General features: G+C 38.2%; 1 protein-coding gene across 6 annotated transcripts in view; it reads right to left on the minus strand.

The window, feature by feature from the left end:
* Positions 1 to 21896, minus strand: part of ROBO1 (roundabout guidance receptor 1) — a 740954-nt gene that overhangs the window by 31950 nt on the left and 687108 nt on the right. For 5 of the 6 annotated variants that reach the window (XM_063347718.1, XM_063347736.1, XM_063347745.1 and 2 more), the window contains 6 exons: positions 20600 to 20721; positions 17928 to 18159; positions 16536 to 16657; positions 12869 to 13040; positions 5319 to 5516; positions 1877 to 1903 (listed from right to left, as the gene is read on the minus strand). In XM_063347718.1, coding sequence (XP_063203788.1) covers positions 1877 to 1903; positions 5319 to 5516; positions 12869 to 13040; positions 16536 to 16657; positions 17928 to 18159; positions 20600 to 20721 — 873 coding nt within the window. The remainder of the gene's footprint in view (positions 1 to 1876; positions 1904 to 5318; positions 5517 to 12868; positions 13041 to 16535; positions 16658 to 17927; positions 18160 to 20599; positions 20722 to 21896) is intronic. The other variant, XM_063347728.1, reaches the window with a different exon arrangement.

Genomic DNA, 21896 nt, shown 5'->3' on the forward strand with positions numbered 1-21896 from the left:
AGGAAGCACTGTGATTGAAAAATCAGTTTTTAGGATGCAAACATCCAAGAAGAAACAATGCTATATATTCTGCAGGTTTGAACTGGGTTTGGCAAAGGGTTAAGGAGATTGCCTCCCTGCAAGTGCTGATGGATTCTACATTTCCCAACTAGTACTGTGTTGAAAAAAAGCAGCCAAATTCTGCTCCTTAGAAAAACTTCAAACTGGGAGTCTGCAAGAGAGAGATAAATGCTGGCAGTGATTACAATAACAGGATTAAAATGTAGGATGCATTGCTACAGGTAAGTCTTTTACTATAGGTAATGCTAAAGAAGAGGGTTTGGTTCCATTTAAAGTCAATGGAACTAATGACTGGGATCCCGGATTGAAAGGATTTTTTTTTTCCTTTAAATGTTTTACATACTTTGTGTTTTATTCCAATTGCTTCTTTAAAAATCTCAGTGCTATTTCTTTTGCAGCTCTGACATATCTTACGGAGCCCTGATATTTTCTTTTAATGCTAAGAATCCAACTGAGAAAATATATGTTAGCTAACCTACCAACCTCTGCAGAGTTTCAGTAGTGTGCTACAATTGTGATTGGAATAGAAGCCCTCTCTTAAGCCAATTAAAGTAAGAGCAAAATAATAATAGTTTGAATTAGTCTCCACCATGGATCTCAAAAGACTTCAGAAACATTAAGGGCCACTCTGACTCATGCTGAACAGTAAGCAACTCCACTGAACATAAAGGATGACTTTTGAAACAAGATACTATTCAATGTGATTAAAAGCATGTGGATAAGAATCTAACCCATTACCATTAGGTCTGTGTGGATAAATGCAGGCGCACATACGATTGCTTCACCTGCGGTCCAGCTTGGAAGGATGTAACTCAGCTGCTGCCCAGAGGCCGAAGTAGAACAGTGCTGATTTTGAGCTAAAGTGCCTGCTAACATGAGTGTGCAGAGGAGGGGGTAGGTGGTTTTTACCTTGCCTGGATATACATGTCCTGCAAGTCTCCTAGACCTCTTGTGAAAATAAGGGATTTAGAACAAAGGAGGAAGAAACAACCCGTGTGCTCACTGGGGCCGTAGCTAAAAGTCATGCCTGTGGTGTACTGGTGGGTACTGAATGTGTTCAATTGTACCTACTGTAGAGGAAGAGCCACTGAGCTGCCCGACCGTGGGACCGACTGAAGGGCAGTTCTACAGAAGGGAAAGGCTCTCACGGACTTTGGTGGGCTAGGGCTCAGGTTGTCATATTTTGTATGTTTCCAAGCAAAAAGAAATAGAAGATAATTTTAAACCCACCCCGTATTTGAAATGCCCCTCTGTTTATGTAGAACAGGATGATTATTTTAAAATTTCATAGCACAAACACAGTTTAAGTCAGCAAGCAAAGAAATCTAACTGCTGTAACACTTTGATTTTCTGTATCTTTCAAAGCAGACAACTCCTAGGCCACTGGATTAATGCAGATTCAGAGGAAAGAAAAGCAGCAAATGTTTCACCAACTATAATCCCACTGAATCCCTTTCAAGTTAGCATCTGGGCTGTGCTAAGTCATTCCTCCTCCATCAGAAGCACCTTTTGCATCGCTGGATGCAGGCGGCCACACTACTCCATTGTAATACGCAAGAAGAGAGCCCAGGTTGTACAAGCTGACAGAATCATGCTACGAAATGGCATGCTTGCATCAAATGGTATGCTACAGAATGGTACACGCAAATAGAAAAACATGTCGTCAGCTACAAAGCAAATATACACTACTTAGAGAACAAAATAATGGCACCTGTCATTAATGAAATTGTTGGGCTGGTTATGTCAGGAAAAGAGAAACAGTACCACAAACACATGCTAAAGTAACAAAGAAGGGGGGAAAAGTGCAAATATATACCTGTTGGTGTGAAGGTAAAAGACGGGACTGAAAAATCAAAACAAAATACAAACTGGTTATTAAGCTGAAGAGAGAAAGGGAAACATACCACATTAGTATAAATCTAGCAGACAGCTGAACGTAAAACAAATGTATATAACTAACCCAGTAGTTCAGTCACATTGATATAGAAATAAAATTAAATTTGCGATTCAGAAAGAAGCTTGTCTCTGCAGATACTATTCTGAAAAAAAAGAAGCTTGATATTCTATTGTGCTCCTGAGGGGACCCGACTGTGGTTTAGCCTTTCAAATACTCCTCAGTTTGGTATTCTAAGTTTTTCTGAAAATCCTAGTGGAAACAAAACCCCCACACTGTTAATCATTTTAGAATGCAAAATGACAAATTCCTTAACAAAGCCTTATCAAGGTCCTATTGAATCTTATCTGCAGTTCACTAAGTAAATGCTCATTACGCTGAACTAATAGGCACACTTAAGTATTCAGTAAGGAAATAATAATCATATAAAGGAACAAAGAGAACTGCTGTTTCACTGTCTCTGAATCAAGAATGGGACCAACTCTTACTATAATAAAGGCACTAAAATCTACTGTAGCAATTAATTTCTGTTTTCATAAACGAGACTGCTAAACAGAGTCATTATCCTTCTTTCTTAAATAATCACAAAAAAAAAAAAGGTGAAAGATCTCCCTAGATGTAACATCCTTCTACCTTTCAACCCTTGGCTTTAAGAGGGAAAGGTTAACAACAGAACAATGACATTGCTTGACAATCTTCACTCTCGCAGCTACTATAAATCCTCTTTGGATCAATAGGATCTCTAATCCAAATACAGAGCAGTAGCATCTGCTCTTCCTATTAGCACATGCTCCCCCTCCTGTTGACAGGACAGCATAGTTTTTCTATCACTGACGGATGGAAAAAGGCTAACATTGCCCTTTTCAATCTAATGACAGCAAAGAAAAATGCAAGAGAAACAATAAAATATTCACTAAAAGTAGCTTTGAGGCAGTATTTGATCAGCAAACCTGGCACAGAAAGAAAAGGTTCTGGCTAATAGAACAACTGCTCAATCTAATTTTTACAATAACTCTGAAGTTTGGGGGGATTCCAGAGTGTCTTGTTATAATTTAGGATATGCTATAGTTTTTTCCTCACTTTTACCAAGCCAATTTATTTCCAGAGATATGACACTAAGCAAAAAAAAAAAAGAAAAAACTCAGAGCATTTGCCCATTTCAGGCTTCATTTGTAGCACAGCTCTTTATCTTGGGAATTCCATTGTATTTTCTTTGAGCTAGGCCTTTTCACACAGTCAAGTTTAATTTAGCTACATTCAAAAATACAGAACCATAGTAAAAAGCCTTCATTAAAATAGAAGGTGCATTTAAACCAGAGCTATTCAAAAGAGAATCAAGTGTCTCCAAATTAATTTGCAATCACAAGGACATGAAAAAAAATCTTTAACTACGGTCTCGTTACTCTTCTGTGAGCTAAGTACTAAACTGAGTTTAGTTTCTTAAGGAACTGAGGAACAGATGAACAGAGGTTCGACTAAATGAAATCTTTATCATTGCTACTACACGAAAGAACAACTTAATTCTCAGAGCTTCTATTAATAAACTCTTCTGAGTGTGTAAGAGTGCTAGCACAATATGTATGTGTGGGAGTAGTGAAGTATTTTAACAGATGTCAGGCCTGGAGCTAAATATAAAAATAAATAAATAAATGCAAGAGTGAAGAAAGTTTGGGCTTGCAGTGATGACTTGATGCACTGCAGAGTGGCAAACTACTTTGCAACATGTATTTCACTAAAGACGGCTTTTTTTCTTGAAGAATACTTGATAATGGAGATGCAGACCCTACTTTTCTGTATATTTTCATTAAAATCCCCACCGAATTACACAAAAGTTATTTTTACAGATATTGAAAAACACAGCTGTTTTGAACAATAGCTGATGTCATTAAAGCAACCATTTTTAAGGATAAATTGTATGCCTTTTGCTTAATCATAGGTACTGCTGAAAGCATAGTGATGTTAGTTTGATAGAAGTGTAGAAAGGCAGTATGGCAGCATGCTATTAGTAGAACAAAACAGCGCAGGCCAATGCAGCAGTATGTCGGGGTCTGTCTTATCTGCCAAATCCTAGCAGAACAAAAACAAAGGTGAAATTCATCCCCAGTTTCTGTGGTTACAACTCCGCTGCAACCACTGTGACAAGTCTACTGCAAGCATCGATACTTTAATAGTACGGAGGACACCGAAACTCTGCAACACTCCAGAACTATTTTCACATTCCCACTCACTCGGTCGCTATTTTTAGCACTGCTTCTTTTTCATAGCAACACACTGCCACTGTTTAAAAACATTTGTGTTACATTTGCCTATCTGGCTTGCCCATCACACATTCATTCTTGAAGTGACTAAAGAATGTAATCTCGTGACACCTTTCACGCATTAAGATGTGTGCACCTTTTAAGCCTAGGTCTATATTTTGATTGCTAAATATCAAAAAAATCTCACTCTATTCCTTCAAAAGCAGGATCTCCCATTTTCTGATTAATTCCAGAACTTATGGTTCTCACTCTATGAGTGCCTATGAGGTACTGCTTTGAGATGTAAAGAACTGTAGCTTATCGAATTCAGCTTTCACTTTGGGGTTTAATCAAAAGATTATTGAATCAGGAGAAATCAAGTTTTCATTCCAGAAGATGTTCCAAGTAGAGATTCTAGTTTCGTTTGTCACAGAGTATACTGTGAAACACTGCGTACCCACTGACAATCTGATATAAAAGGTATCAATAACGTGAAAACGAAGAGAGCTTTAAGTTAGTCCCACTGCTGCCATTCTAACCGAATGCAGATGCAAGATGTGATAGCCCCAGAATTCAGTCCCAACGAAGGGTCTCACAACAGCATTTATGAAAAAGTCTTGGAAAGTATTATTGACTGTTGTGCTTTTGCAAACAGCCACTTCACCACATTCCCCCGGAACACAAGGAAATTCAAGTACACGCACCAAAAGCGTTACGGCAATGTACACCACTGTTAGTATTCTTAGCAGCAAGCAGAGGACCGAACATGAGAGACAATGAACTACCATCCGCTTGTCTCCTTTTCAGATGGTACGGTGTCAGGTAGCAAGGAAGTATTGGAAGCTCTCAGCCTTATATCCGTCTTTACATTTCTCATTTGTAAGAGTATCTTTATGAAAAGCTAGTCTACGTATTTTGCTAAAGGCTTATACTTTAATGCCAAGTTTAACACGTTATGTAAATATTGCTGCTTTCTGCATTGATTCCTGATCCACACTTCCTGAAAGTATTGCAGTAATTGGATAATTCCTGCATCGAGTCTTAGGGGGACAAGAGACTGATGATACAGTAAATAGCCAGCATACAGGCATTCAGCAGCCAGCAGATTGAAATATATAATACGGCACCTTTTCTGATACCAGCGTAAGTACTAGTGAGTCCGTTTCGCTTCTTCCTGTGGCGATATAACCAGATGCTGAAGACCATAAGGATAATCCAACAGGCTGCACCAATTCCAGCAATAAAGGCAGGCTGCTTTACTACATCAGAAATCTGCTGGGCTAAACTGACTTGATCTTCTGAAGACACAGGGTTTCCATGAGAATCTGAAAAAAAGACACCCAAAATAGCCAATTAATTTGAATGAGCAACTGTAAAAGGCAGGATGAAAAGAACCGACATAATGGCAGTCCAGTTTTTCAAGGTAAAATCCTTAAGACTGCTCTTCAAAATCTCTTTTTCCAGGTCTAGATAGAAATGGTTTGTTTTCCATACAAGACCTCCAACTTCACTGACTTTTGTTTATGAAACCTGCTAAAATCAGTCCACTAGGCATACAAATAGAAGGTTAGGCTCATGAATTTCAGACTTGGGGACTGCTATTTTTTAAATTTTATTTTTATTTTAGCAAAGCAACACCAGCTTCAGAAAAATATTCAGAAAGTCATCAAAGAAGTCAGCAAGTAAAAGCTCAAGTATGAAACATGCGTAGTCTGTTCTTTGAGCTCTGCGAACGGGTAGAAGTCAGCTACCCAAACATCCATTCTCATAACTGAAAGTCACAGAAAGAATTACAAATTCAAAGTACATTCACGTGAGGTTGGTATTGAGAGAAACATTTTAATTTTGCAGTTCCTGACAGATTACTTAAATCTTTTAATACGCAGTCTAACGTACTCGTTGCACTCTCTCACTTTGACCTCAATTAAAAAGACTGAATATTTAAAAGGATGTAAAGAAGTAAAAGTACAAAAAAACCAACCCTGCCCCCTTAACATGGATTAAAAAGCTAAAGAACGTGGATGAAAAAGTTAAAGGATAACTAAAAAAATAGTTATGAATTGGTAAAAATAGTAACGCATCCTCATTATTACTGAATAAGTAGACCTTTTCAAAAACAGTTTATCCTTAAATATTCCACATCAAAATAAAGAAGATGTATTTTTCTACACACTTTTTTTTTTTTTTTTTTTTTTTTTATTTTAGAGAAAGCACCTGTAAGAATCAGTCTCTTCTGCTCTTTCTGTACTGAACTTTTGCAAGAACCTTCTAGGAGCATCAGTGGGAATATTCAGTTAGTGACCAATGCTTTCCAACTGAAATGAAGCAACTCAAAGACAAAATACTGCCTTCCTGATTTTTTACCACTACAGTGAGCTCTTACTGGAAATTTCATTACTGCACAGGGTGAGGGCAAGAATTCAAAACCTTTACTCAGAGCGGATATTGCTTTACACATTCCACAGCTTGGTCTTTGAAATACCCATTTTTACTCTTGTGTAAATGCAACAGTTAGTTGCTTTTTACTATGGGTAATGGCATCAGATTGAGAATCAGTGTTTTAAGGACAAAGGTGCTGCTATTAACTCTATTAATATAAACTAGATAAGTGAAAACCCATTTACTTAAAGAACGATACCTTCTCCCTGTGAACTAAGCAGTGAATATATTTTTACTTTTATGATGAGATATCTTGCATTATTCCAAAGTAAGCCTAAATAAAACGTAAGAAACCGCAATACAAACAGGAGATGTAATCACAGCAAATAACAAACCTCCTCTGGAAAAAGATACCTTTTTTTAATGGGAAATAGTTAAATTAGTCACAGTTTATTCCAGTGAAGAATTCCAGATTTCAGTTTTTGCAACATCGATGTCAAATACCTATTTTGCTGAGGAATCACCACCGCCTTTGATTACTACCTTATTGTAAATTTTATTTCATATTTCGGGTCCCTTTATCTTCTGTGATCCTAAGCGCACTGCCTAGGCTGAAAGTTCACCAGGCAGACTCATTCTTTTCTTTCTAATACACCCTTTGTGTCTGCTGGGTTTATAGATTTCATGCCTATTTGTGCAAGGTTAAGATGGGTTGCTTCAGATTTTATGGAGACAGCCAAGTGAAGTTCCACACAAGTGGCCAGATGGGCTTAAATGTATAAAGTATACTGTGACCAATGAATTAAATCTGTCACTCTCTATCTCATCTTTTGTCTCTTTGCAGCTGAGGCCATATTAAGATATGAAAACTTGCATCATCAGTCTCTTTTCAAAAAGAGAGTAAGCCTGCTATTTCTATATTTTTAAACAGCTACACCACCTTGTACATCGTAATGGAATAGAACAAAAGATTTCCAGAGAACCTATGGTCTTGAATAAATTTAGAAGAATGATAAATATTTTTTTCTCTAATCCTTTAAATATATATATTTAAAACAGTAAATCCAGGGGTAAAAAATAATGACAAACACAAAAACCAAATAAGAATGTTTTTTAAACATGTCAGCAGTTCAGCCACAGAGAAAGACAGTACTTCTATATACACAAACATTTTGCATTGCTCAGTCAATGCATGTCTGAAGATTACAAAATACTGAAGAATCTCTTTGAACATTTATTGTTCTAATTTTTAATTGAGATTCATTTCAGGGTGTTATTTTGCTAGCCATTGCAAGCATGAGAGCAGCATAATAATATATTTGCTTTTAAGAAACTAGGCTTATGGCACGTTGTACATGGATGGACTGTTAGAGGCATTACATTACATTAAATTAGCTGGTATATATTTGCACACATGGTGAAAAGAAAAAATGCATATGTGTTCCTGTGCGGTCATATAAACAGCATCACAGAAAAGAAGATAGAAGGGCTTTCAAGAGACTACATTTGACCCATGTTCTGCTGCTGTTATAACTCAAAACCAGAAAGTAAGCTAAACGTAAAGCAAAGGAAATGAAATCTAGTGAACCCCTTATTTCTAAAAATTTCCAGGAACATTATCTTGGAAGCCTTTCTTTGCAAAGGGCAACTTCACTCTCCATAATAGTCCTATGAGATCCTGAAGGATCAGTCAGGAGAAAAAGCTCTTTAACTAAAGAAAAGTACTTTTTCTTCATCTTTCTGGATGAAATTTCTGGAAGCTTTGACTGAGATATAAACAGTTCATAATCAACATTCCTGTTCCTGCTTGCGCTCCTCGGGGAGACGTGCCAAAATAATAAGTGAACATAAACATTCTACGGCAAAGCACATCTTACTGCCAGAGCAGCAGCCGCAGCATTTAATGTACTTGAAAATGCCTCAGAGTTGTTGGAGCAGGCTGATCCCCCAACTCCCTGAAACCAGCATATTATCACAGTGACTCATCCCTTCTTCTTCTTCTACCCCAAGATAAGAGCCTTCTTTTTAATCACAGATAATGTTGCTATGGCTATTGCTCACAAGCTACTCGATTTGACTGTCTTGAAGCTCCAAGTTTCAAACTGCAGTGAAAACTAATTAGAATTTACATCAAGAAGAACCGGGACCTCTAATTCTCTACTGTTAAATATTCATATAAATAATAATGATGTAAAAACTAACATTTAAGTTGCTAAATGTTAAATAAAAGATGAATATACAATTAAGACTGGAATGCCAAAGATTCAAAAAAGATAGGAAATTCCAGGTTCACAGGTGTGCAGGCAACCTTAACTTTGCTGTGTCCAGGTACAACCTATGGAATGGTACTTTTCCATATGCCTGTCTCATTTAGTATACAAAACGTACAAACAGTAAGTACGAAGATCTAAGTTTTGTTGACATTGCTAATTCTGGCAATTGAAAACTTGCAAAACACCTGGAATAAACATAATGTCTGAGTGTTTCCTCAAATATATGTGCATGATGCAATCTGAAAATTATTTGCTAAAATATAACGAGGTTAAGAATATACTGTTTTGTCTCCTTTGTAGCTACACACGTTTCCAAAACTGAAAAAATATCAGTTTTCCACTTCAACCTTACAACATACAGTTTGAGAAGACAGCATTGAACTGGTTTGGAAGGGTCTGCAGTAAGAGAAAAAAATAATTACTTTCTTTGAGTCGTTTGCAGGCCACAATACAAACATATCAACAAAACCCCCTTACAACTATCACACTACAAGTACTCGAAAGGCTGACAGAATATGTCTGAAGGCATGCTAGCTAGTTCACAAACTGCATCCCCTAAATGAAGCAATTAGAATAAAGAGAGATTCAATGAGACTTTCTTGTGTTTCATACACTTGAGACATCCACTGGTTGAATAATGCACTCAACACTTATAATAATTTTGCAGACATCTCTTAATAAATAACTACATACCATATATTCATACAAATTACACATTTCAGACTAATATTAACTGCAGTTGTGGGGCTTCTCAGAGCTGATAGCCTCTGTAAAATATGTTGCAGTATGTTCCAATTTCACTACTTTTTGCCAACAGACGTAGGCAATATTGCCAAGCTATCATAGTTAGTATCCCATCACTGTGCAAAAGTTAGGCTAGAGGTCAACAAAACATAATTTCTTGTGATAATTCTCACCTTTATGTATGGAGCATCTTTATTACCAATGTCCTGACGTTACATGTCGTGACAAGAAAAAAAGTTCTATCAAAAGTCTGTGATTTTTTCTCCACAGTATTATGAGCACAGTATAGTGAGCTGTGGCTAGCTCTTATGAAATATGATTTTTTTTTCCCCTTAACACCAAAGCTTTTGCAGTCTTTCTTCATGTAAAATATTAACCTTTCTTTTAAAACAAACAAACAAACAAATGGCTTTCCAGCCCTTGGAATTCCACAGAAAGCTTTGAAAGGTCATTCAAAAGGCAAGAGGAAAATTCAGAAGCTCCAAGGGGAGTGTTTTAAGACGACACAGGATTTTTCAGTTGATCTCATGATTTTAAACACCGAAAGGTGATTTTTGAATACCAAGCAAGTATATTGTTGGCTTGTCCCTGGTGACACGGAAAGTCTGGGGTAGCGCAGCTCAGTGAACTGCTTCATGTCAGCTGAGACATGGAAAATGAAAGAGCTTTGAGCTTACAATTTGTACCTGTCTTTGTAACAGGTTAAGTGCGTGCACAAGGTCAGTTATCACGGCTCAGCTGATGCATGGGACTGCGATTGCACGCCTCAGCTCTCAGAGAATCCAATGTCTCCTGTCCTCCCCTCTTGTTCTGGAAGCCGGCCCCCAAACTGTCACACACCTGGCTGAAACTCTGCCCGGGCATTTCTCACAGTCACAAACTTGGGAACACCCCTCACAGTGTGCAGACTCAATGAGGAGGTGGCGGTGCAAGAGAGGAGGCTACACGGGGGAAAAAACCCTCTTCTTTGGATGGTCCAGAGCCAGCCACAACCTGGTCTCATATTTTTGTAAGAAAAACACATTGTAAGGAAACAGATGTTTGATTTTAGCGAAAAGTTCTTTAAAAAAAAAAAAAAAAAAAAAAAAAAAAAAGAGTGAGTATCTAAATCACATAGTACGTGCTGTTTCCACACATGGAATTCTGAATTAATTATTAAAAAAAAAAGTAAGGATTGTACTAATTCAGATATCAGAAAAAGGTTTCGTGAAGGAATAGTTGGGATCAGTGACAGAAATGTAGAAACTTGAAGCTGTCAGTGGCAAACACGCAGTTCCTAGAGCACATACATACAAGGAGTCAGCACTCTCTCAAACCTTCTAAAAGTAGCATCCTTACTCCTCTTTCCTCCCCCTCCCTGGCCTCCCGTCCCTCTCTCTGTAACCATGTAATTTATTGCTGGTGAAAAGTGCCAATTGATGACATCAAGAAATTAATTTTCTTTCTTCAGAAGAGCTACCAGAAAACTCCAGTGTCTGCTCCACCCCCACGCCGGGAGCACATCCAAGAACTAAGAAAGCAATTCCTTGCGGGGGCTGTAGGAGAACTTGTATCACAGGGTAGAGCTAGTTAAACTGCGGCCATTCTTCTGCCTTGATGATTGTAGGGTGATCTGTGCTACTAAAGGGTACTCCTCTTAAATTTAAGTAGTAATTTTCAGCAGCCTCCTGCAGTTGCCAAACGGACTGCAGCACTGTCTAGGTATTTCTTTGTGCTGCTTCTAGTGGCATGGTTCTCCACAAGTGTCCCGTCTCCAGGTCTTTGCCATGTAACAACCAAATTATGGGATTTTTGCTACACCATATGTAGATTTGGCCACGCCACTGAATTAGAAGCAAGCAGCACAGACTATGAAAGGAAACCCTGACCCCAAGGAAATATACGGACTCTACCAGACTTGCACATTTGAACACCATCTGAGGTGTGCGATTGCTTCATGTTTTCTAACTTAGTGTCAGTAAAGGCCCAAAAGCAGGCAAAAATCTTATCCTGACAGAGTCTCATTTGTTTCTTTTTCCACTTAACAAAACCCCAAAGTGATTAAGTTCCATTATAAAATTCACCTTCGTTTAGCATTTGCTTATCATCAGAGAAAAGGAAAAAAAAAGTGGTTATGAAGTCTTTAGCTTTGAATATCGAGGTTACCCCATTATTTTACACTCATAAGACTCACTAATTTAAATTTTTCAAAATCTAAGCCATATAGAACAAACTTGACTTTGACTGGAAAGCTGGTTGTAGAAAGCTGTGAATGGGAGCTGGCTGTAGGAAAAAACAATACAACAAATAACTATGGGGTTTTGCACATATTAATAGAGTATCATATAAACTGTGTGTAATTTTGTCATAAAATCTCTATTAATGTAACTGGGATTCACATGCTTGTATAAGTGAAATAAGTTAAAGATGACCTTCATCTTAATAGCCAAGGAAATGTATATGTAATTTTCCAGAGAATGTAATAGTTGTTCAGCCTTGTTTTCACATGCAGTAATCACATATTTTTAAATAAGAAAGTTAAATAACAAGGAATATCTATTAATGATACAGAGACAGACGGGACATAAAGTCCAAAGTAACATGCTGAGTTTGCCTTCGCAATTATATGCTGTAATGATAAAGTATTTTGATACAGGCATACTGGTAAAGTAGCATATGAATATTTAAGGCAAATAACCTTCACCTAACCACCAGCAAAGATGCATTTCTCCCAGATACATGTAGGAGCAATGCCCCTGATCTGTGCTGATGACAAAGATGTTAGGTGTAAATGAAGTTAGGAGGTCAAGATTATTGTAAATCATCTGTATGCCTCTTTTTCCTGTACTTGGGTTATTTACTAGCTTTCACGCATAGTTGATATTTATTGTGCCTAATTTTAGCGTGCTCTTGGTTTTTTGCTTCAATAAAGTAAGATAAAATCTAATCAAGACAAATTACATCCCTAAACTAAAAGTGAGCCAACACTGAGTGATTCATACTGCTGTACATGTTTTATTACACCAGCCTTAAGTGTGAAAACTCACTTTGAAAAAAATCAATAGCCAAAAAGCACTGCTGAATTGGGAGATTAAAAAAACCTGTCTTGTTATAATCCCATCTTTAGAATGCAGTTCTAAGGCAAGTTTAAAACCAGAAAAGCCAAATCCTGCTATTCGAGAGATCAAGTAACGCTATCTATTCCACTTGTCTTAAAAGTATTTCTGGTGCCATAAAAGACAAGAGAAAACAAACAAACAAAAATCAACGAAACCAATCGGTAGGATTACTAACAGGCTTACCTAATTGGATAAATTGGGGATCACTTTTCACTCCAGGTCCTGCCCCCGTACTTGCTGCCACTTCCACGCTATATCGAATACCAGGAACTAGGGAAGGAATGACTACAGAAAAGGTGGAACCGTCAACTGTCTTGTTTATATGGTATCGACTTTCATTGCCAAGACACCAAACCTGCAGGGAAGCAAATATATGGTAGGTATAAATGTTCAAAATTCAAGACCAAAGGATAAGTAGAAGGAAGGATGACACATTCCTTTCTGCTAGATAAAGAAATTTACAATTTGTCACTACTCTAACATCTGCAGTCATGGATTGCTGTCTTAGGCACCGTATGAATACTGAAAAGGTACTTCTTGTTCCAAAGAGCAGCTCCAACTGCTGAAATTATTTGATGGGTTTACTGTAATTCATTTACAGTTCAACCAGTGACATCAGTGCTAATAAAACTAAAAGCATTAGTAACAGAACAAATAAGGAAAGCTCCATAAGCCAAGAATTGTTCACATAAACAACAAAGAGCATTCAGTTAAATGAAATTGCAATTCTCTTCTTCAGGAGTCATTCGTCAAGCAAGGCTTTCTTCACCCAAGTGCAAGGACAAGTCTTTCATCACATGACGTCACAAGAGAATCGATGTCATGCTGGAATGCAAACGTTACCTTTTTTTAAAAAATGGCAGCAAGAGGCAAGGATTGAGCAACATGCCATCTTCCATTGTGAGACAACAGCATGATACCAGATCTCATTTTTTGGTTGAGATCAGGACACACGTCTGATGACTTCAATTCACCACTTTATAAATTACATCAGCAGTATTAAATGATTGGGAGAAACAATATGATGAGATATTTTTATCTCTTTAGGCCTGCACCATTGATATGGTGAATGCTTGTAAGAGTATGGTCGAACTCCCAACTGCTATTAAAAGGGAAGCTGCAACTAATCTAGATGTGCTAAAAAAATGGTGAAGCTGTGTTGATTTCCTTTTTATTCCTTTTCCACAAATGTATTGTTCTACAATGAATATTTATCCAGAAAGTTAAATTAGTTAAATTCAATATGTTTTCTGCAAAGAAGCAAAGTCCCTGAAAGAAGCAGCATTTCTGAACTTGTGCTGATTGTACACAGGAGGGAATATTTTACTTTTGACGTAGGGAGCTCCTAAAAGATTTAGTACCCAGTAAGCTGCTCTTAATCTCTCGTGCAATTCCATCTGGACACTGGAAAATTTCTTTCACCTTCAGGACGCTGTGAGACCCTTTTTCCTTCTCTGGATGTCAAGGACTGAAACAAGACTAGTGGGACACTGTGAGGCTCTGAAATGTATTTTAAGCTCCTTTGAAATAGAATCCCAACACAGCATATACATAATTGCTGCTGCAGAGCAGGTCAGAGCACATGAAGAGAAGAGAATCTCCTTTTTATATTCTGATACTAAGTAGAGACTGTTTCAGTCAGTAGTAGTAGTATAATTATTAGTAATATTAGTAATATTGCTCTTAAATCCTAAATGATGGTCCATGAAAATGCTCTTATGTAAATAAGAACTTGATAAAGTGAGGAACGAAAGATTTAAATCTACATTTCGACCTATATCGTTTTCACAGGAATTGTTACTGCCACCTTGTGCAATGGTGTATGTGCAAAGAATAAAAACAATTTATTATGTACTTGTAACTCTGCACTACTGATTAATAAAAATGTTTTGTTCTTAGGCTCTCAAATACATGGAGAAATTCACAAAATAAGAATTTTAGGTTAAAGATCAGGTTATTCAGTACTTGCCATGCTATATTTGATTGTATTCCTAAATAGACAACTGAAAACGAACTTTTAGAATGTTATGAAGGAAGGAGGAATTCACATTATAATAGACTCATAAGTGAAGAAAGAACTAGTTTAACAAGATCATTTCTAACTTCATGCCAGGGACAGCGGGAGTGACTTCTGCTGTGATTTGAATTTCTAGCTTTTTGTGTGTGCTGCTGACACTTCTTCAATTAAAATGGTATCCTCCTCCCTATCTATTTTATCTTTTAATTAAAGTAGGTACACTCTTGCCTTAGATCCTAGTTGCTGAGAAAACAAAGAATTCCCCCACATGTGTGTACCTTTTTTTCTGAGAGGAAACACAGGAGACAGAAAAAAAAGAGGAAAGAAAAAAGAGAAAATTTTATAAGACTTCTATTTGTTTTTTTCTTGTTATTAGTTCTTAATCTTAAATCACCGGTTCTGCATTTATTTATTTTTTAGACAAAAATATGAGTTACATATAGCAACTTAAATAGCAATTACATATATATTCATTGTATCTGTTTTCTATCCATGGTGTAACGCACAAAGGAAAATAATGGCATCTACACAATAAATGCAGATGTGAAACGTGCCAGTGTGCCATCTAGTGCTACACAAGCACTACAAGATGCTTGCTCCTACACCTGGTAGCCTATTACCTCTGAATGCCAAGAGGTATGTTAGGTATTGTATCCCCTTGGAAATGTGAATTTCCTGACTTTTATTGGGTTGTCCTTACAACCTTAACATTCCTCTGATGCAGTTGCTTGATGGAAATAATTCCACCTCTTCAGCTCAAGGTCTGTCTTTAAATAAAATAACTTTGCAAGTATTTTTTTTCCCAATCACGTTATATATCTGAAACTAAGCCATACATTGATTTTTTTTTACCAGTTGACCAGGTTCTGAAAGGCATTTTATTATTGTAAATTGACCGTGAAGTTCAGCGATCTCTTCCCTTTTCCCATTTCTACTGAGGAGAAAAAAAAAAAATACTAGCAGAATGAGTTTTGATGGCTAGGAATATATGTCTATAGCACAGTGTTTTAATCTGAAAAATAGCCAACACGTTCTCATTTGAAAAATTCTCTCAATAATGCGTATTTGCAGGAGACTGAAACCAAAGGTCCTGCCTCTCCATGGCTACAAAGCTTACTTGATGTCCACAACTGGACATTTTAAAAGTCTGTAGAGTGCTTAGGAATAATAAGCTTCATTTACTTTACTATGTAAATTATCTCAAAACAATTTGAACTGAAAATAAATACAGAGCATGTTGCTAAACGAACACCAAATAGTAAATATTTCATAATGTACTTCAATTTGTTAAAAATTAAATAGCATAATGAGAACTGTGTTTGTGTGAAAGATACGAAAAATTTCTATACACTAAATACATTTTTTATTATACAAGCACATTCTTTACTTGGAAGTTTTCCATTTAACTACCCAGTTACGCATAATTTCCTCAGATCTTAACACTGTTAATTATTATCCCTGAGCTTTTCAACTCATTAAGCCTGTTTATATTTACTACTTTGACCAATGTCTTTGAGTCACAAAATGGTTCTCAAACAGGTATGGTTCCTTCTGTACTTGTGTGCGCATTTCTCAAGTTATAATGAAGGCAAGAAGGTAGTTGTTTTAATTAAGAGTGTTGACCCTTTGCTTTGATTTATGGAGGCTGTTTTAATTGCCTTCTACCATCTAGGCAGAATTACTAAATATGGAGTTGGATTCAAATAAGTGATTTTCTACCTCATTTGCTTTGACTAACCAGTAGATGGAGCCAAGCATCCACGAACAACCTAAACTGTCACTATTCGGCCAATATTCCCCCTCTGCCAGGGGATCAAGACATGCCAGCAGTACCTTATATTCTTGCACCATCCCGTTCTGGTTGTCCTCGGGGGGGGGCTGCCAGGTGACCACAATTGCCGTCCCGTTCCCATCGTTCTTAGTTACTGAAACACTCTGAGGTGGAGCACTAGGAGCTGTTTGTTTGGAAAGAAGGATTGAACAGTTAAGTTTGTCACACACAGAAGTGAGCTTTTTTAAAAGGAGGATGCTTTCTCGGCTGCACAGATGCAATCTTTCATGCCCCACCCTTCACTGAGGGCAGCTCTTGCCCACAAGATGATACAGAAGAAAAGTGATGTGAACCTGCAACTAGGCTTCTGAGTTCTGCTGCAGTCTCGCTGTGCAGGAAAGGAAGAGTGACACTCATCACCAGACTCTCCAAACTCAGATATCCATTATCTGAACGTCACAGTCTCAAGCACTGAATTCCTCAATGGTCTGAAATCATCTGACCCAGGATCAACAGTTTTTAGAAATAAAGTCTATAAATTGATCACAATAGAATGCCAAATCTCAGTTCCTCTAGTGTGTAAACAATAATGAGTAATACAAAACTTACTAAAATCAGGACAGAACGTGTTAATATTAACACATTTATAATATTAATTTTTGGTTTGCATTTTAAATAGTCTCTCTAAAAACTAGATGCTTAGCTGATGCTTGGCGTGAATGCAGTTAAGCACACCTTTTGAATCTCTCACAGCAATAAACCAGAGCTACACAGTGTTTATACTGGGGAGGGAAGAGAGAAGGGGAAAGGCTGCGCATCACAACAGAGGCACCGAAATCCCTATTTAGAGGCACTGGCCATCTTGCATACTCATTATGCCTGAGCAGCAACAAAAGGAAGAGCTTCATGAACCTTCTCTTTTTAGCACACGTATGAGATGGAAGTACATAATTTAGTTCACTGTGTCTGTTGCCCTCATTCATCTTTTCATTTTGTCTTACTGATTGATCCAGATATAAAAGCCTTCTAAAAACGTGGTTTCCATTCCCTCAGCTATCTAGCGCTTTGATGATTTCTGTGGTGTCTGCTATCTACTCAAGATAGCGATTAGCAAGTGCTTGAATCTGACAGAAGTCACTTGTGACCAGACCATGAACCCAGCAGGGAGGAGCGCACACTGCAGTGAAGATAAAAAGCGGGTTTCCCATTGTGTGTTGGAGGGCATCATTGCACATCCCTCTCTCTCTGCCTCTCGCGCGTGGTTCTGAATATTTACTTCTGTGTCACCAAACAATTCACATAATGATCAGTCCAACACAGCCTCCTCTGCCACAGATTGCTGTTCTCAAACAGCACGCACTTCAAACAAAATCAAATAATGAACATATCAGAGGAAAGCAGGCCAGACTACTACTTCAAAAAGGAAAGATGAAGACAGTCTGGCTCCTACTTGCCTTCTTCCAGGGTCTTTGCAAATTTCACTTCACTATCTGCTCCCTGAAACTCATTAAAAAAAGGGCGGGCCTTGATTTCGTAGTTTACACCTTTCTTCAGCTCGGGAATGATAACGCTGTTTTTGGTTGGAGTCCTCACTTCAAAGATTAACCACTCCGACTCTCCATAGGACGCTGGCGTAGGTCGGTACAGAATTTTATATCCTTGAATATACTGGGACTGCTGGTCCACCTGGCAAGACAGCAGAACACACAACACATCTTTTAACAAATACATACCAGGAATGATGTATGTGACACTATGCACGGTCCTTGGACTATCCGTTCATTTTGTTCAAAGTAAACAATACTGCCAAAGCAGATAAAGGCTCCTCGCATTACAGCAAATTACTGGCCTGACTCACAAGTGCATTAATCTGTTCAATGCTGGTAGAACTGCGCTGGTTTCCGTCGATTTATGAAGGCATTAAAGGAGGATAACAGAGTTGTATAATATGCTCCAGCTCTGTGAAACGAACAGCCTTTGCATCTGCGGAGTGATGGAGCTCGGCACAGGCCCACCTGAATCTGCCCAGCAGGGCAGGGGAAAATGGGGAGGGCAAGGAGATCTACAGCTCCACAACTCAGGGTGATGAATGCAGTGATCAAAGAGAGAGCCTGCCAGCTCTCCCGAGGTGTGGAAGCCTCCCAAAATCCATGAAATGAGCACCGCTTCCTGCTTACTTCCTTCTGGAGAAAGGGAATGGAAAGGGAAGCTGGCCGGCACTGTCTTCATCGCCGTGACTAGGCTGGGCTCTCTCAGAGGCCAGGTTTGTCCAAGCACCTCCTCCATGCCCACCCGCTCTGCGGGAGCCTCCTCTGATGGCGGGAAAGGGCTGTTTTGAGAGGGCTTGGAAGAGGTTCATAAAACTCTGGTATGGTAACACAGAGGAGACTTAGAAAAGCAGATCAAAATGATACTCAGTGGTCCTGAATACTTTTTAGACCGAGGTCATTTTATATCATGTGTGTGGAGAAAGAGATCTTAATATAAACGAGGGTGGGACTTAATGTGTTTGGCTATACCTGAAACAGAAAGCTACCTTATAGAAGTGATCTCTTGCGAAGCATTCGCTATCTTTTAATTACCGGTTTCAATTTCTGATGAATAAGAAAGTCCAATAACAACAACAACAAATTTTTTAAAAGTACATCAGATTTTCCCTGTCTTCAAAAATCTCACACAGTGATATAAAAAACCTGTTTTCTTGCAATTTTACTCCAAAAAGCAACACATTTCATTTTTAATAATCACATAAAGAATGCGTGTGTTAGCTGAAACTGAGGTAATGCTTATTTTTGAAATTGCAGAGAAGCCACAGGCCACCCAAGAGACTGACAAAAACTGCCTGTCTGGAAAAGGTTGTTCTGTAAGTAAAGGTCAAACAAAATCGTGCTAGGAACCTCAAAGATGTTTTAATGTTATTAGTTAGAACAGGAGATTGCCTGCCGCAGGTGGCCATACTGCAGGTGACAGTGTAATTACCATGCAACACAGCAGGTATTATTTGTTCTCTTGCAGCCCCAAAGAGCCCTGGTCACGGACCAGGACTCCATTGGGCTAGGGCTCTTCTACAAAGTCAAAATGCCTTTTGTTCCTGTTCAAAATGTTCTGCCATGGCATGGCAGGGGCTACACCCTGTGCTCTCTCTCCTACACTGTCCCTGCCAATATATTGACATGTTCAGATGGAAGTCCTAAAAAGACCTCAAAGCTCGCTCTCTTTGCATTTATTCCTGCACCCAGTACAATTATCCCCCCTTTTTACTTCATTCTGCATTCTTTTTTAAAACTGCTCTTTTTTGAATTATCTTATGCCATTGCTTGGTACTTGCAGTTTCCCGTGTTGTTCTTTCTCTTCATTTCTACCTCTTATTTGCCAAATGTCTCCCACAGTAAGCCATTTCTAATCCTTTCTCACACTGAGGCCTCAGCCTTGTAAGCCTACTTGAATCTTTTTCACATAAGTTCCCATTGCCCTTGCTTCAGGACTCCCACAGTATTGTGTCCTCGCTCTCTCATTTCCTCTGCTATATCCTCCACGCAGCCAACTTCCTGCTTCCTCCCACCAGAGCATCATCAACACAACATCTGAAAACCATTTGCCCTTTTCTTCTCTTCTCTTCTCCCCATACTGTGCGTACTCATAGCACCAGGGGAAAGAGTAAGTTCAGATGAGGCTACGTGGGCTTGGGTGTATTTCTCAGTAGGTATGTAGGATAGAGGTAACACTTTCAAACAGAATTATGCAGTATTTCTCTCCACTGGTAAGTGACAGACAGGGAAGTGCCCATGTTGTCTCATTAGGGGACTGACACACTTCCTACTGAAAGCAGTGCAAAAGCTTCAAATGATACGACTTCAGAAGGCTTTGATCAGTCCTTTAGCTTCCAGAGCAGGACTCTGAAACTCTCACCATACTGTAAACAGCACTCTCTATGGAGACGCAAAATAGTGAAAATGGGACAAAATTTAATGAAATAGGAAAGCAAAGCCCAAGTAGCGCTCATTCCAGAGAAAAAAATTTGCAAGCATACAAACTACACAGCTTCTTAAAGTGTGACTCCACTGCAGTCAAACAGTACAATTCAGCAGTATAGACAACCACCTCCATGATACAGATTTATACTTACAGTCCAATGAACTTCAATTGAGGAGGAAGAAAGGATAGTAGGGTTGTGCAGATGTAGTACCACATCACCTAGTTCTCTCTGGACCTGCTTGTGATCCACACCTTGACTTGTTGGTGGAACATCTGTAATAATTTAAGATTCCATTCTCACTAGTATATATGATTGTTAAAATAAGAATATGTAAATATAAATGAATATATCATAAGGTATATGATGCAATCTCCAATAAACTTTAGCCTAAGTACTTCCCAATTATGTAAGAAAAAACTACAGGAAGCATTTTCCTGAGCAAATCACCAATGCTTAGGTAGTACCAAATCAATGCACTGCACTTTCTTCAACACACAGGAAGAAAATGATGCATAAGAAGAAAAACCACACTCGGGGATATCTTTGGTAAATGACTACAGCAGCATCTCTTTATTCTTTCCTGCTGGGAGGAGAAAACATTCTATTACCCATTGCAAATTCCAAGAGACCAGGAAACCTATAAAGAACGGCAAAAGCAGAAGCTGTATCTCCAGATAAATTAATGGGCAAACTTGCTGTTTTTAATTACAAAATAAATGTAACAAATGAGAAAAAGAAAAATGAATCATGTGGCTGCAGCTTCTCTGATGTCAAGCGACTTCTGTAAACAGGAGACAGAGCACAGCTGAGTGCTGTCTGGCTCTTCTGACATTTGGTCTATCTTATAGCTAAAAGAATTGTTCATACGCATGAAGGGACAAATTCCTCTCAAAATACGCAATGGTACAATGGAAACACATATTTTCTGCATGCAGAACCCTTGAAAAGCATACTTAACTGAAATGGAATGACTGTCAGACATGTATAAAATTTACAGAGCAGTCACTAATAGGGTGTCTAAACTATACATGTACCATGGGTAGTAGAGTAACGTAGTTTCCATATTGATTTCATAGGTCTCTCTTTGATCACTTCGTTTTAAACAACTACCATGCTGACTACGGCTAAAAAGCACAGACTGGGAAATTCATGAAAGGTATTTATAGTCAATTTTTTTCCTTTCCTTTTTTTTTTTTTTTTTTTTTTTAAAATTAATCTAATTGCAGATCCAGGGTAATGCACTACATGCACTTTGCTCCAGCCTACTTCTTCCCTGACTGATCTCCTCTAGTGACAATGCAAGATCAGGAAATCTTCAAGGGTTTTGTTCTCTGAAGACTTTGGAATTTTCCATACCTGTCTGCTTAAAAGAAGTGCCAAAGAGAGAGTATAGAGAATTTGCCTATATATTTATGTACCACTACAACTACTGTAATAAGTCACTGTA

This window comes from Chroicocephalus ridibundus, chromosome 1, assembly GCF_963924245.1.
Source record: "Chroicocephalus ridibundus chromosome 1, bChrRid1.1, whole genome shotgun sequence".
In the NCBI taxonomy this organism is placed as follows: Eukaryota; Metazoa; Chordata; class Aves; order Charadriiformes; family Laridae; genus Chroicocephalus; species Chroicocephalus ridibundus.